At 39.3% G+C, this 14,356-nt stretch overlaps 1 protein-coding gene across 8 annotated transcripts in view; it reads right to left on the bottom strand.

The window, feature by feature from the left end:
* Positions 1–14,356, bottom strand: part of myocd (myocardin) — a 114,025-nt gene that overhangs the window by 20,004 nt on the left and 79,665 nt on the right. For 7 of the 8 annotated variants that reach the window (XM_026277344.1, XM_026277348.1, XM_026277350.1 and 4 more), the window contains exons 4-5: positions 2,815–2,880; positions 137–192 (exon numbers count right to left, since the gene is read on the bottom strand). In XM_026277344.1, the coding sequence (XP_026133129.1) occupies positions 137–192; positions 2,815–2,880 (122 nt within the window). Of the gene's footprint in view, positions 1–136; positions 193–2,814; positions 2,881–9,614; positions 9,801–14,356 lie in introns of those variants that run through there. The other variant, XM_026277347.1, reaches the window with a different exon arrangement.

The raw sequence follows: 14,356 nt of genomic DNA, 5'->3' as shown, positions 1-14,356 counted from the left end.
TATTCTCTGATTTGACTGTAATCAACTCTGTTTTTAATAATTGAATATTTTTCAATAAGTGTTGATGGTGTGTGCTGCGTGACTTTGGTTGATTCTTTCAGGATTCTTTGCTATATCTTTGTTTGGTTCTTCTAACCTTGGATCGCTCAAGACTTTTCCTCTGTTCGTGGAACGCAGCCGGACTCTTCAAGGCTGGAAAAACAAATGCGAAACGGAGTAAATGTGATGGTTTATCTGTGAACACACTGTCAATGAATCTTACATAAATAATCTCTCCCAGCATCTGATCTGGCCCGTGTTTCTCTGCTAAAGCTGAATTATAGTCCTGAATCAAACGTCTGACTGATACAGACACAACTTTTACTTTAGTGCTGCTTGCTAAACATCGCTTGTTTTCTGAGTGAAACTAAATCATAAACATCCAAAATATCACCAACAGGCAACACTGGCATTATAAGTGTTGACAGAGATGAACATGTTTTCTTCAATTAAAGTAAAAATGCATGATTGTTCGGTTGTTGATCAGCACAGCTGTTGGGTAATCTGAGGTCGCACATTAATAATCAGCGCACGGCTGACTTGTGTTATGTTATTGAAAACTTTTATAGTGTTTTCTACAGAGGTTCTGCTCAGGTGCATCTCAAGATCTCACTGCACACTAGAATTGAACATTAACCGACTACAGATGATTCAGACAACACACGAACATTTCAAAATTAAAGCACACAAAAAAGGTATACAGGCCACATTTCTTACAAAATATCATTTTTACAAAACATCTTTCAATCCATCACTCTTTCTGCATCACATTAATCTGTTCTGTGTCAGACATCCACTGCAAAAATTTTTATTAAGAATATAAATAAATAATCTTCATAATATTTAATATTATTATTATTTAAATAATATAAAATTATTATATTTTCATTCAATATAATTACATGAACTAAATTTTTATTTTATTTAGTTTTCTTTATTTTTAAAGTGGTAGTTCACAGAAAAAAAGAAAAAAAAATCTGATTATTGTCCCAGTTGTTCTAAAAAAAAATAATAAAAAAATAATAAATAAATACAATAAAAAATAATTCCATGATTTGTTAGTTGAATGCATACCATGGCATGTATGCACTGAATAATATTTTATCTACATGCATTACAATATATACTATTTAATGCTAACGTAAAATGATTTTGATTTGTAAATTTATAACTTTTCGTTTCAGTGGTTCTTGAAAAGGTTGCACACACATCCAGTATAATGACATTACTGCAGAAGTCAGAGGAGAAGCGGCTCCTCAGACACATGCCTGACCGTCTAATGAAGAGCAGATGTGCTCCGAGAAATGTACACACACTGCATATGAGCAAAACCACAGCGAAGATTGAAATATCACCTCCTCTGAAGAATGCAACCAATTGGATAATTCCAGCCTTTGAAAAGTAAGGTGCATTCTGATTTATGAGAGAGCTCTAGCTCATAGCATTAGATCTTCTGCTTTCTGCTGGATGTTCTCCTCATGAAATACTGCCATGCGTTAATAAAACAAACACTAGAACAATTGTCATAAGTCACACGAAATAAAACATGACACACGAGCAGGCAGTAAAAAGCAAAGAAAACATGCATTTTATAAACACCTTTTCTATAACCATGCTTTCCCACATGTGTCAAAGATCAGCACCTATTTAAATGCTTAAAAAAAAAAAAAGAAAAAAACTGAGTTTATCTGAGTTTGCCGACCTGTTGTCTGCTGTAAAAAGATAAACAGCCATTGAAGGTTTTTTTTAGGAGCTCAGACTCGGTCAGTCACAGATCTGTGGTTCATCTCCAGCAAACCTGCTGAAATCAGACTCCAGCGGCTGAATCAACAGAACGCTCATCAGTTCAATTAAAACACCTAATTGCAAGCAAAATGAACAGAGATACTGGTATATTTATGAAACCTAAATCTAAAGTTTACGGTACACTGGGTAAGTGTACAGGGTTTTTTTTTTTTTTTTTTTACTCACATATATATATATATCTTTATGTGTTTAGCTATGAATCATATTACAATAATTTAAATATATATGCATAGATAAAATGACTTGAAAGTCACTCCTCTGTGATTAATTTCTATATTTTGAAATCATGATGATGAAAGAGGCTGAATTTAAATTATTAAATTTGTAAAAAGTGAGTAGTTTTCCATTAAAAAAAAACAAAACAAAAAAAAAACAGGAAATGATGTCATGGAGTCAAGCACCTTTCAAAACAAATGTTGTTCAGGCTGTAAAATGCATAAATGCATGCATACATTATTTTAAATTATTTATGCATAAATAAATAAATAAAACCAAAGCAAACAAACAAATCATTAAAAAAAGACTGAAAATTATGAATGAAAAAATTAAAAATGGTATAGAAGTTGCTGAAAACCATATGAACTGAACATGTTTATTTATTTATTCATTTTACTATGCTCACACTTGTGTGTTATTACTTAAAAACTACTAAAAAAGCCTCGAAACTGAAGCATGAAGAATGTCCTTGATCTCATTTTCAGGTTATAAAGCGAAGCTGCTTTGCCTGCTCATCTGTTTATTATCGTTCCTCTCAGCCGTTTGAACGGGCAGATAAACTCTGAGAGCGTTCTGTGCCCAGTGTGTGTGTGTGTGTGTGTGTGCCAGATCCAGCTGTGTGAACGGGGCTTTTCTATGTAAATGTTAACAGGTGTGAGTGTGTGACTGTAGTGCAGATCTTACGGTGCCACGAAAGCGCTTCGGTCATTTGTCAAGTACCCATAATGCAGTGTGAGTGCTGGTGTTACTCACGAGGCATGATGCCCTGGTCAGCGAGCTGCTCTCGTGTCCTCCTCTGCTGGAGTCTCAGCTGCAGGACTGTGGGTGGAGGAGGAAACAGATAATGACTCATCATGAGTGAAACTGGACAAATCAGACAGAAATCTGTGTCCGGAGCAGGAACACATCATCCCGTACGGACGGGCGGATGATGCACACACACACACACACACACACACACACACATTAATGGGCCACCTCTTACGTTTATGAGCACCTCCCTCCTCTCAGACTCCAGGAGGACCACACACTGAAGGAAGATTTGTTTAAAGCCAGGAGCTGTGTTTATCATAGACCTACATCCTGTTTTAAGAAATATTTGTGGGTCTGTTGCTTCATTTTTGTCTTTGTTTTGTGTGGTGTGTCTCTCATCACAGCAATCTACCCTGTCACAGCACGAGTCTCCATGTATTACGTCTGTGTATAATCTACTGTATGGAAGACTAAGAAGAATAAGGGGGGAAAAATGGCTTTGCTTCTTTATAAATTACGTTTTACCAGACATTTAGTTCAACAGCAATGGGACATTAGGTTGTTTGTATCACTCTGAATGTGTTTGCGTGTTCCAGACAGATGTTAGTAGAAGCATTAGTGTTGAGAATGTTTCAGTCACTCTGATTTGTGCAAAACATTGATTCATTCAGGAACAAAACCAATAATTGTATTTAAAAAAGAGTGGTTGAATCACTCACTCCCTCCCTCCCTCCCTCCCTCCCTCCCTCCCTCCCTCACTCACTCACTCACTCACTCACTCACTCCCTCCCTCCCTCACTCACTCACTCACTCACTCACTCACTCACTCCCTCCCTCCCTCCCTCCCTCACTCACTCACTCACTCCCTCCCTCCCTCCCTCACTCCCTCCCTCACTCACTCACTCACTCCCTCACTCCCTCACTCACTCACTCACTCACTCACTTACTCCCTCACTCACTCACTCACTCACTCACTCACTCACTCACTCACTCACTCACTCACTCCCTCCCTCCCTCCCTCACTCACTCACTCACTCACTCACTCACTCACTCCCTCACTCACTCACTCACTCACTCACTCACTCCCTCACTCACTCACTCACTCCCTCCCTCCCTCACTCACTCACTCACTCCCTCACTCACTCACTCACTCACTCACTCACTCACTCACTCACTCCCTCACTCACTCACTCCATCACTCCCTCACTCACTCCCTCACTCCCTCACTCCCTCACTCCCTCACTCACTCACTCACTCCCTCACTCACTCACTCCCTCACTCACTCCCTCACTCACTCACTCACTCACTCCCTCCCTCCCTCCCTCCCTCCCTCCCTCACTCACTCACTCACTCCCTCCCTCACTCCCTCCCTCACTCCCTCTCTCCCTCACTCACTCCCTCACTCACTCCCTCACTCACTCCCTCACTCACTCACTCACTCACTCACTCACTCACTCACTCCCTCACTCCCTCCCTCCCTCACTCCCTCCCTCCCTCCCTCCCTCCCTCACTCACTCACTCACTTCCTCACTCACTCACTTACTTCCTTCCTTCCTCCCTCCCTCCCTCCCTCACTCACTCCCTCCCTCACTCCCTCACTCCCTCCCTCACTCCCTCTCTCCCTCACTCACTCCCTCACTCCCTCCCTCACTCACTCACTCCCTCACTCACTCACTCACTCACTCACTCACTCACTCACTCCCTCCCTCCCTCCCTCACTCACTTACTTCCTCCCTCCCTCCCTCCCTCCCTCCCTCCCTCACTCACTCACTCACTCACTCACTCACTCACTCACTCACTCACTCCCTCACTCCCTCTCTCCCTCACTCACTCACTCACTCACTCACTCACTCACTCACTCACTCACTCACTCACTCCCTCCCTTACTTCCTCCCTCCCTCCCTCCCTCCCTCCCTCCCTCCCTCCCTCCCTCACTCACTCACTCACTCACTCACTCACTCACTCACTCACTCACTCACTCACTCCCTCCCTCACTCCCTCTCTCCCTCACTCACTCACTCACTCACTCACTCCCTCACTCACTCCCTCCCTCCCTCACCCAGGTCTTAAAAATGCCAAAGCGCAGTGCCCTGAATGCACACAAAATCCAGACTCTAGAGCGCTATTCATGGAAAAACAAAGTGTTGCACGTGTTATTGGTGTAAAGATGTGGTAATATTTATTGTGTACAACATTTGCAACTGCTTTTTTATCACTTAATCGCCACAAATTATATTGTGTCATGATTAGGGACTACTGAACAGAACAAAACAAATCTAAATCTAACACTATTCGTATATCTCACAACCAATTCAAACGTGTTTAACGAGGTGGCTAATTTGTACGAATTTGGTCGAAACTCAGTCGTACAATTTTTTACTATCGGTATAGACCCCAGTGATATGTAGGTTTAGGGGCGGGGTTACGTGAAGGACATTTGTACAAATTCATACAAATTGTGCAACTCGTAAAATATGTACGATTTAACACAAAACATTTCAGTTTGTATGAATGAGGTCGTACAAATTCATACGAATTAGCCACCTCATAGAATATTAATGAGTGAGATCGGACTGGTCCCATCAGGTAATGAAGAGTTTGACACACACTTGAGGTCTACATCCTCACTTTAATACATGGGCCAAATATAGAAAATATGTCATATAAGTAGTCAACTGGTCAAGTCTGGGGATATTTGGACAGTAGACAACTGTCTTTATGAGCAAGACATGATCCCTACGATTTTGTTACTTTGTACCTTCATCATTACAGCTGTGTTGTGGACTCTGCTATTCCTTAATACTGAGAACAATTTTTAGAGCTATATCATTATCTTTATAGTTATCGTCCTTGATGTGAACAGGCCTTAAGTTTCTTTATGAGTAAGTCATTTAATCATTCAATTCTTAAGCATTGATTAATTAAGAAACAAGTAATCTTCTTGATAAGCGAATTAATGAGTCATTCACTCAAGCGATTTGTTCAAAACACTGATTTTTTCAGGAACAAAACAAGTTACCGTCTTTATGAGAGTCATTGAATCACTCACTCGAGCAATTCATCCAATCACAGTGTGTTGATTATATTTTCGACTCATCTGGAACCATTTTCATTTACGGAGGAAAAATAAACAAAGTAAATGGCAATATTGTGTCTAAAAATGTAAGTTACTCAGTGATGTTTACTGAACTGTATAACAGCACCATCACACTCACGGCATTCTTGCTCGCGAGATATTATTGAAATATGTGTGGACATGCAACAGTTCTTGTTCTTGTCAAAGTTCACTGGATCGTCCATTCGTTCTTCCATTTATCATCGCAATCAATCAACCAGCTGCATAATTGTGTTGTCGACAAAAGCCGGCGGACTGACTGATGGCTGCGTGTTCGTAGTTCTGAGATCATGCATCAGCTATCTGCATACATCTGCTTTTGTTTAGGTCATACAACCTGTGCTTCTGTGTCCAGTGCCAGCAACTGTCATGCACTGCAAGTATGTGGACAAACAAGAGAAATCTAATGATGTCGAGCTCTGGCACACCTACACAACCTCGCACGCACAAATAACACTGCCAGCTCTCGCATGATCGCTGATATGAACTGAGACAAGCAGTGCCAGTCTGCTTTTGGCGGATGGAAGGAACCTCAATCTGGAGCAATCTAGATCAAACTTTTAATGCTGTTTGTTCGCTATAAGAACCGTCTCTGGACCTCACGTTTGCTCTCCAGAAACAGGCTAGTTTATAAAAGCCCAAAGTGGAAAAATGCCTTCTGGCAACATGACACATTTTAGCGGGGCAAACGAAAGCACCAGACCCATGATTGCCCTCAGTGATTGCCCTCAATAAGAATTATCACAGCTTTGCAGACAAACTGGATCACATAGCCCTCCACAATCAAAACCAGATGATCTGACTCAATAGCACAAAAATAGCTGCAGCCGTTGTCTTCAAGGCACATACCTGCAAAAACAACTTGTACCCTGTATAATTTGCCCTAATGAGAACAATTACGTATTAATTATGCAATTGCACAATACACATGCTATGTTAGAATATCCCCATTTAAACTCTTAGCGTACACACTTTGTCTTGTTTGGGTTGTGTAAGTCCATTAAACTCAAATGTCATGAGTTGCATGACAAATGCCCTGAACTTTGACGTTAACTGCATTGCCTGTAAATAGCAAGGCTGTAATCTTGACATGACACAGGCAGCCGTGACACATGCACATTCAGACGGACTCTGAGGCACATGGTGATGCATCTCAAGCACACCGTAGAGTTCAGACATCAAGTACTTTATATGCACTAAAAATAAAGGTTCTTCATTGGCATCTGTGGTTCCTTGAAGAACATTTAACAGCCATGGAGCAATGTTCTTTATATAGTGGGGAAAAGTTCTCTTGATTTAAATATTTTCACACTAGGAAACAAAACAAAAAAATCTCTTTTAAGTACTGACCTTTTTAGGGACCTTTATTTTTAAGAGTGTGTAAACTTTCCATTTCATAAAACGTTGTTTTAAGTTGGGAAAAAATGTTTCTTCCTTTAAAAACAGTTCTTTTTGGAACAGAAATGGTTCTTCTATGGCAAACCTCCATTTTCAAAAATGCAAACACTAAATAGTTATGTGTTGATCAGGGTCTCTGAAGGTCATAATGTTCATCCACATTCTGTGGGTGAGGATTGAATCTGAGGTATGTTGGGAGATTCGAGCACAAATGCTTTTGTGTTTTCATGCATGCACAAACAAAGAGCAAACAGGAACCAGCCATGGCTCTTTAACTTCTGCCTGGCATGTTCTGTTTTCATGTCAATGGCACGTCAAAATATTTATCAAAGTCATTGTTTAGACCCTTTTTATTTTGAGGAAAATAACCCATTAATGTACAGGTTTATTTGCGCTTTTTTATATATGAATGCACTGTGCAACTGCGCAAAATATGTAACTTTTAAGTGCATTTCTATCACTTATCTATCACAGATCAGATTTTTTCCACATAAAAATGACTTAAATATTACACAGGAATGTCTGTAGAAAGAATATAAAGACTTTTGCCTACTAAAACTACATTTTTGACTAAACACCATCAAATGGCAGCACTGGTAAAGGTCATTGTTCAGACCCTTTCTAGCATGAGAAACTCCCAGTTTCTCTCCCAATTATTTCCCAGATTTCTCAATTTTTTTGCAATTTTCCATCTGCATGAGAAGTTCATTGCTATTTCGAATTTTCAAAAACAACCCTTTAAGTGCCGCCCCTCCATTTACATTACTGTAACCCAATATCGTTTACATTCATATTTAAATGTTTACACAAATAAATTGTATTAATATGTCAATTTGATCTCTATGGAATAGGTTATCAGAAGCTCTTACTATGTGTATGTTAATAGAAACATCTACTGCCACCCAAAAACATTAATAGCCTTTAGATGCCTGTGAACTTTAACAAGATAAATGTGTCTGTAAATCTCTTTAAAAGCCCAGTGACAACATTTCAGACCTCGACCTCAGATGCACGAGTATAGAAAGCATTTAAACGGGTTATGTAATCTCATGGCCGCCCATGTCCTGTTGAAGAACCCCAATGAGCCAAACACGTCCACAGGGAACATATGGTATGATTCCTATCAGAACAGCTCAATCACACACTCACACACACACACACTCGCTCGCTCGCTGAACAGCCAACACACACAGCTACAAACCTCACATCTGTGCTGCATCAGAGCGCTAATGTGTGCTGTTCACAACATGCCAATGTTTAAGTTTTCCCATCATGCCACTGTGTGGAACGGCCTTACATCTCCACTTCCCTTGAGCATAGAGCTCATTTCCCTTCGCTGAAGGAAGAGCTCAATTTTGTCTGTAATTTTGAGCAGTAAACCATTACTGTGCCAAACCAGAGCCTGCTGTGAAATCAAACGCAGCGTTCGAGAGGAAAGCTATGAGCTAGAGTTTGTCTGCTGGGCCATAAATCTTGATGGTTGGCCAACAGAAGCAAAGAAGATCTTCAGAGACTCTGACACTGTGTTTCTTCAGTAACACTTTCATCAGGAAGATGGCAGCATTGTTCACAGTACATGTTACACTGGACATCTTCAGTAGATGAACAGAGACAGAGAAAGAGTTCGAAAGCAACACAAAGATAGTAAACAATACAAGTGTGAAGTAATTCAAAATCCAGATGTAAGAGTTTGTGTTTACACTGGATGATTTTCTTCCTCAGTATTCTTGTATTGTTTTCTAATAAAAATACCTAAACATTCTTAAAATGAAGATATATTCATATATAAACAAATTTGATTTAAAAAAATCAAAATGAAGTGAATTTATGCTTGAAACACGAAAAAAAAGAATAATATTTTTCTGATCCCACTGACATCTTTTTCTTTCTTTCTTTTTTTAGGCATAAACTTGTTTAATTTTGATGAATTTGTTAATATCTTAACATCATCAAACACATGTATCTAAGAATGTTTAGATAATTGTACTGTAAAACCAGACGAAAATACTAATAATATCATGGTTTTGCATAGGTTAAGTGGTACCTGATGACCTTTGACCCTTTTATCAAAGCACTTGAGGCTTTTGGAAGCAGTGAGGCTAAAAGTGTATGCGACGACCAACAAATCTAAAACAAAACTAGCTTCATATTCCAAAGTAAAGTGTATGTGACAAACTCACAAACCTTCTGTGAATTGTAAGTACTAATCATGCACTGGGAAATAAACAAAGCTTCCGAAGTAGTTTTCTTAAACGCATTTCATTTGGAGGTGAAACAAAGCTCTCACCTGATTTAAACTTGCTGCGAATCAGAATGGAATGTTCAGATCCCAGTAGAGTCATTGTGTTCCAGTGTCAAAGCATCAAGTGCGTCGCTTCAGCCTCTAACAGCACACACTATCCGCATGCATTCACGCGCTCAAGCGCTTTGGTCCCATGCAGAACTGATTCTCCGCTCCATGAGAGAGAAACTGATATGCAGCTCTGCTGGGAGGGTCTTAAAGCTGAGGAGGCTCGACTGAGTCCCACCTCCTTCAGTTCTCTCACACACACAGACATAGGCACAAACAAACCCTGAGCAATCCCAAATTAACATGTGGTCGTAATTAGCAGCAGAATGATTCTCATTTGAAGTGTGGGAGACATTAATACTTTGATTGCCATATGATCTGTTAAGCGTGGCAACATGTTGCCAATCGCTTAAGTCGATACATTTTATCTTATCTGTAGTGTTGGATTCTCCATTGGGAAAACAAGCAGCCCTTCCTCCGGCTCCTACAGGCTGTCAAACCATTGGTCAGGGCTTCACTGTGTCTCCGGCCTGCATTACTGATGTGCTGGCACTGCAGCAAATAGCTGTAAGAACATCTAGGATCGTGTGATGTGCCATTGTGTGGTTTGAGCAGGCTTAATCAAAAGTGTACAAATATAGATTTAAAAATAGATGTTGGGCTGCCGGGCTTTCATGGCAGTGCCCATTCGTTCCTCTCATTTACTGCGTGATGCATTCATCTGCTGCTAATCTGACTGATGACCGCGTGTCGCCACAACATCACAAACTCAAGAAGATCTCCTCAGAGAGTTTCCCACATAAAGTCACGTTTGCATTATTTAAATACAAAGTTATTACTATAAATAAAGTTGCTCCGCGAGATTTAGTTATCTTGTGAGATATGAAGCTGGAATTTGTGAAAAATAGTCACGACTGTGAAATATTAAGTCAATTAAAAGAAAGTTGCTTTGGGAGATTTATAGTCACACTACGAGATATAAAATTACTTTTGCAAGAAATATTCAACATAGAAAATAAAATAAAATAAAATAAAATAAAAAAAGTCACATTGTGAGATATAGTGATGGAATTGTGAGAAATACAAACAGAGGTCATATACAGTTCCAGAAACAGTCGTAACTGCAAGATATAAAGCTGCGACAAGAAAAAAGGTTCTTTGTGAAGTCACATTGTGATGGTTTAAAGTCATAATTGTATGGTATAAAATCATTATTGCGAGAATTCTTGACATTTGCAAAAATAAATTTGCAATTGTGCAAAATATAGTCATATTTAAATTAAATTTGTGTTATACATTTTTTAGTTATAATGTTAAAAGTGAAATTAAAAAGATTTAGAGAAAAAAACTAAAAACAAAGTTGTACTGGATCTCAGTAGACCTCAGTTGTGACAAATAAGGTCACAATTAAAAGAAAAATCCGCTTTGTGAAATTTAAGGTCACATTGTAAGATATGTAGTCAAAATGCGAGGCATAAAATCCCTAATGCAAGAATTATTTACAATTGAAAAAAAAAACAAATTGTAAGATATAATGTCACATTGTGAGATATAGATGTTGGGAATGTGGTAAATACAAAAAGATGCATAGCCATAAAAAATATAAAGCCACGGTTACAAGCAACAAAGTCGTTTTGAGAGATTAAGTCAAATTTTAATTTTTAAAGCGATTCTAAGATATAAAGTTAAATTGTGTGGTAAAACATTTTAATTGTGAGATAAGTCACACTGTGAGAAATAGATTTGGGATTGTGAGAAAAATAAATAGTTTTAGACATATATAAAGCCACAGTTACAATAAACACTCATATGTGTCATGATTGCAAGATTGAGATTTAAAGAATTGAAACAACAGCACAAATGTATTCTAGGAGAACCATTTGAGATGAAGCTGTGATGAAACTCCTCCTGTCCAGAAACCCACAGCCACACGGCCTCACGTCTTCACGTCTTCAAGCACTTCAGCTGGAGTTTAAGCAAAGCAAATGGCTCGCTAATGGCACCAGAATCGGTCCGGTCCCTCTGCCACGCGTAGTCGAGCGTGCTCCAGTATACAAGCCAGCTCAAATATTTACATTAGGACATCTTGAGTTGTGAACCGACTATTTTTCTCTGGAAGAGCGTCTGGCCGCACACGTTTCCCCATGACTGGAGTTTGGACGGCTTAATTAGCAGGTGAAAGTACTTAAAGGCAGGGTGCGACCCAGAGTTTGACAGTGAACACAGAGCATCCCTGTGAATTCCTGCGAGGGTCACTGAGCCCCGTCCTAATCCTCCCTGTAATTGGGCTCTGAGTCTGCGGTGTGACATCTTACATCTGACACCTCCGGCTCATGATATGTGGCTGTATACAGTAACACGCACACACATGTACTTTAACGGGGCATCCGTCTTAGCATGAGCGCAGGAACGCGACGTTTTCTTCCCTGGATCCAGCATTTCAAACCATACTGGATTCATCAGAATCATTATCTCTCAGCATGTGTTTATTGGCGTCCTGAACGTTTTTTTTTTTTTTTTTGTGAAAAGAAAATCACAAAACATTCTACACAAGATCTAATATAAATGATGTCTTAGTCTTTGTATAATTTAATGTGTTTAGAAGTCAAAAACATCATTCATCAGTTTCCAGTGAAAACATTTCTACACTTTGAATGAATGCATAACTCTTCTGGTTCTTTTTGGGGAACGTTTAAAGTGGAATGAAAAAAAAAAAAAAACCTGAAGTGAAATCAAATTCAAATTACAGTGAAGGTTTTTGTCAGCAGATAGTCTGCGCTTTGATTAATACACGTGTCTAGGGACCTATTCGTGTCATTTGTTATTCATGTCTTTTAACTGCTGCTGCATTTCCAAACGCCAGGAATTGTCCGATTTGAGACGTTATGAAATACTTTTTAAAACAATGCTTTACAATAATTATATAATATGCTCCGTCTGAATTGTTCTGAGCAGGAGTTCGGTGAGGGATCGTCCAGCTCTTGGCTGCGTCTAAGACGAGGGTCCCGCAAGCAGACAGACGGGGTCCCGACTGGAGCCAGTGAGGCCAGAGCAGGAGGAGGACGAGCGGAGGACGGGACACACAGAGAGACACGTGGGCTTAGAAAAACATGATTGGGACTGATAGAAAATGGACATTCAGAGAAAGTCTGGGATCATGTAAAAAAATAAATAATGTAAAAAGATTTTTGAAATATTGTATATTTTTTTTATCTTATAATAAAAATTATATTAATTAATAATATTAATATAAATAGTCAAATAATAATAATGATATTCAGCAAATGAATATTAAATATTATATTTGAATAACTGACTTTCAATATGGACATTTGAACACCACTGAATGTACATAGTACATGCCGTTTGTGTGTGTGTGTGTGTGTGTGTGTGTGTGTTTTATGAACAAACTACATATTTAAATGTATATATGAGCAATAACACAGTAGCAATGTGATATGGCTGTATATCAGCACAGCTAGCACAGCATGCTAATATACAGCCGTATTGCATGACTACGAGTGTGATATTGCATTTATACAACAATTCAACAGCACAAGTATGTAAATAAAAAGATACAACAAAAGAGTGTCTTTAAAAACCCTATTTTGTGTAGAACTACTTCCTTGCACCAAGGATTCAAATCTTAGTTTGACAGTTTAAAGTGGTTGGTCGTATGAAGCGTCGTATTTAAGCGTCGTATGAAGCGATAAAAAATTTTCCTTTCTCTTTGGAGTGTTACATGCTCTTGGTGCATGAAGAAGAACTGTTAAGTTGCAAAGACTAAAGTCTCAAATCCAGAGAGATATTCTTTATCAAAGTTAAGACTCTGCCAAGCCCCTCTAAAACGGCTCATTCAAACACGTCCCCACATCTCTACATCACTATGTGGGAAGATTTGCGTAATGGCGCCCAAATGTTTAAGCAAAAAAGAAGGCGTGGTTTCAGAAACACAGTTAGTGTTGAAACAGTCATGTCATGTAGATGCTGTGTATTTCTAGGCAAAAGCAAAAGCACTTTATTTGGCCTTCCAAAAGTAGATGCATTTAGGAATCTTTAAGATTACTTACAACAGGACAGCAACACATTTTATGGATGTCCATTTCATGAACCTAGGAGAGGAGGTTATTCTGACTTTGTGACGACAATCTGGAGCTTCTCAAGCAGCTAATGTAAGTATGTTTTATTATTAGTTTAAGTATTAGCTATTGACTGTCCAAATGGAGAGTTCAGCAGTGATAAGAAAAGCCATGCTTCTGAATGACAGATCCTAATGACGTCATGTAGATGGAGAAGAGAAGTGGACCAAGTACTGAGCCTTGAGGATCCCCAGTAGCAAGTTGTTGTGACTTAGAAACTTCACCCCTCCAATACACCCTGAAGGATCTATCAGAGAGGTAGGACTAAAACCACAGGAGTGCGGTTCCAGAGATGTCCATCTTTCTGAGGGTGGACAGGAAAATTTGGTGATTGACGGTGTCAAAAGCAGCAGACAGGTCCAGCAAGATGAGTACTGAGGATTTTGAAGCTGCTCTTGCCAGTCGCAAGGCTTCAGTAACAGAGAGCAGGGCAGTCTCAGATGAGTGGCCGCTTTTAAAGCCAGATTGGTTACTGTCCAGGAGGTTGTTCTGTACGAGGAAGTTAAAGTGATATAAAATATAACACAATGAGGTTTTGACATCAGCCAAAACTATTTGCTCTGGAACAAATGATAGATTAATAAGACCAAAGACTGCTGG

Source organism: Carassius auratus, chromosome 12, assembly GCF_003368295.1.
Source record: "Carassius auratus strain Wakin chromosome 12, ASM336829v1, whole genome shotgun sequence".
NCBI lineage: Eukaryota > Metazoa > Chordata > Actinopteri > Cypriniformes > Cyprinidae > Carassius > Carassius auratus.
This window is presented reverse-complemented; position numbering and strand designations above follow the sequence as displayed.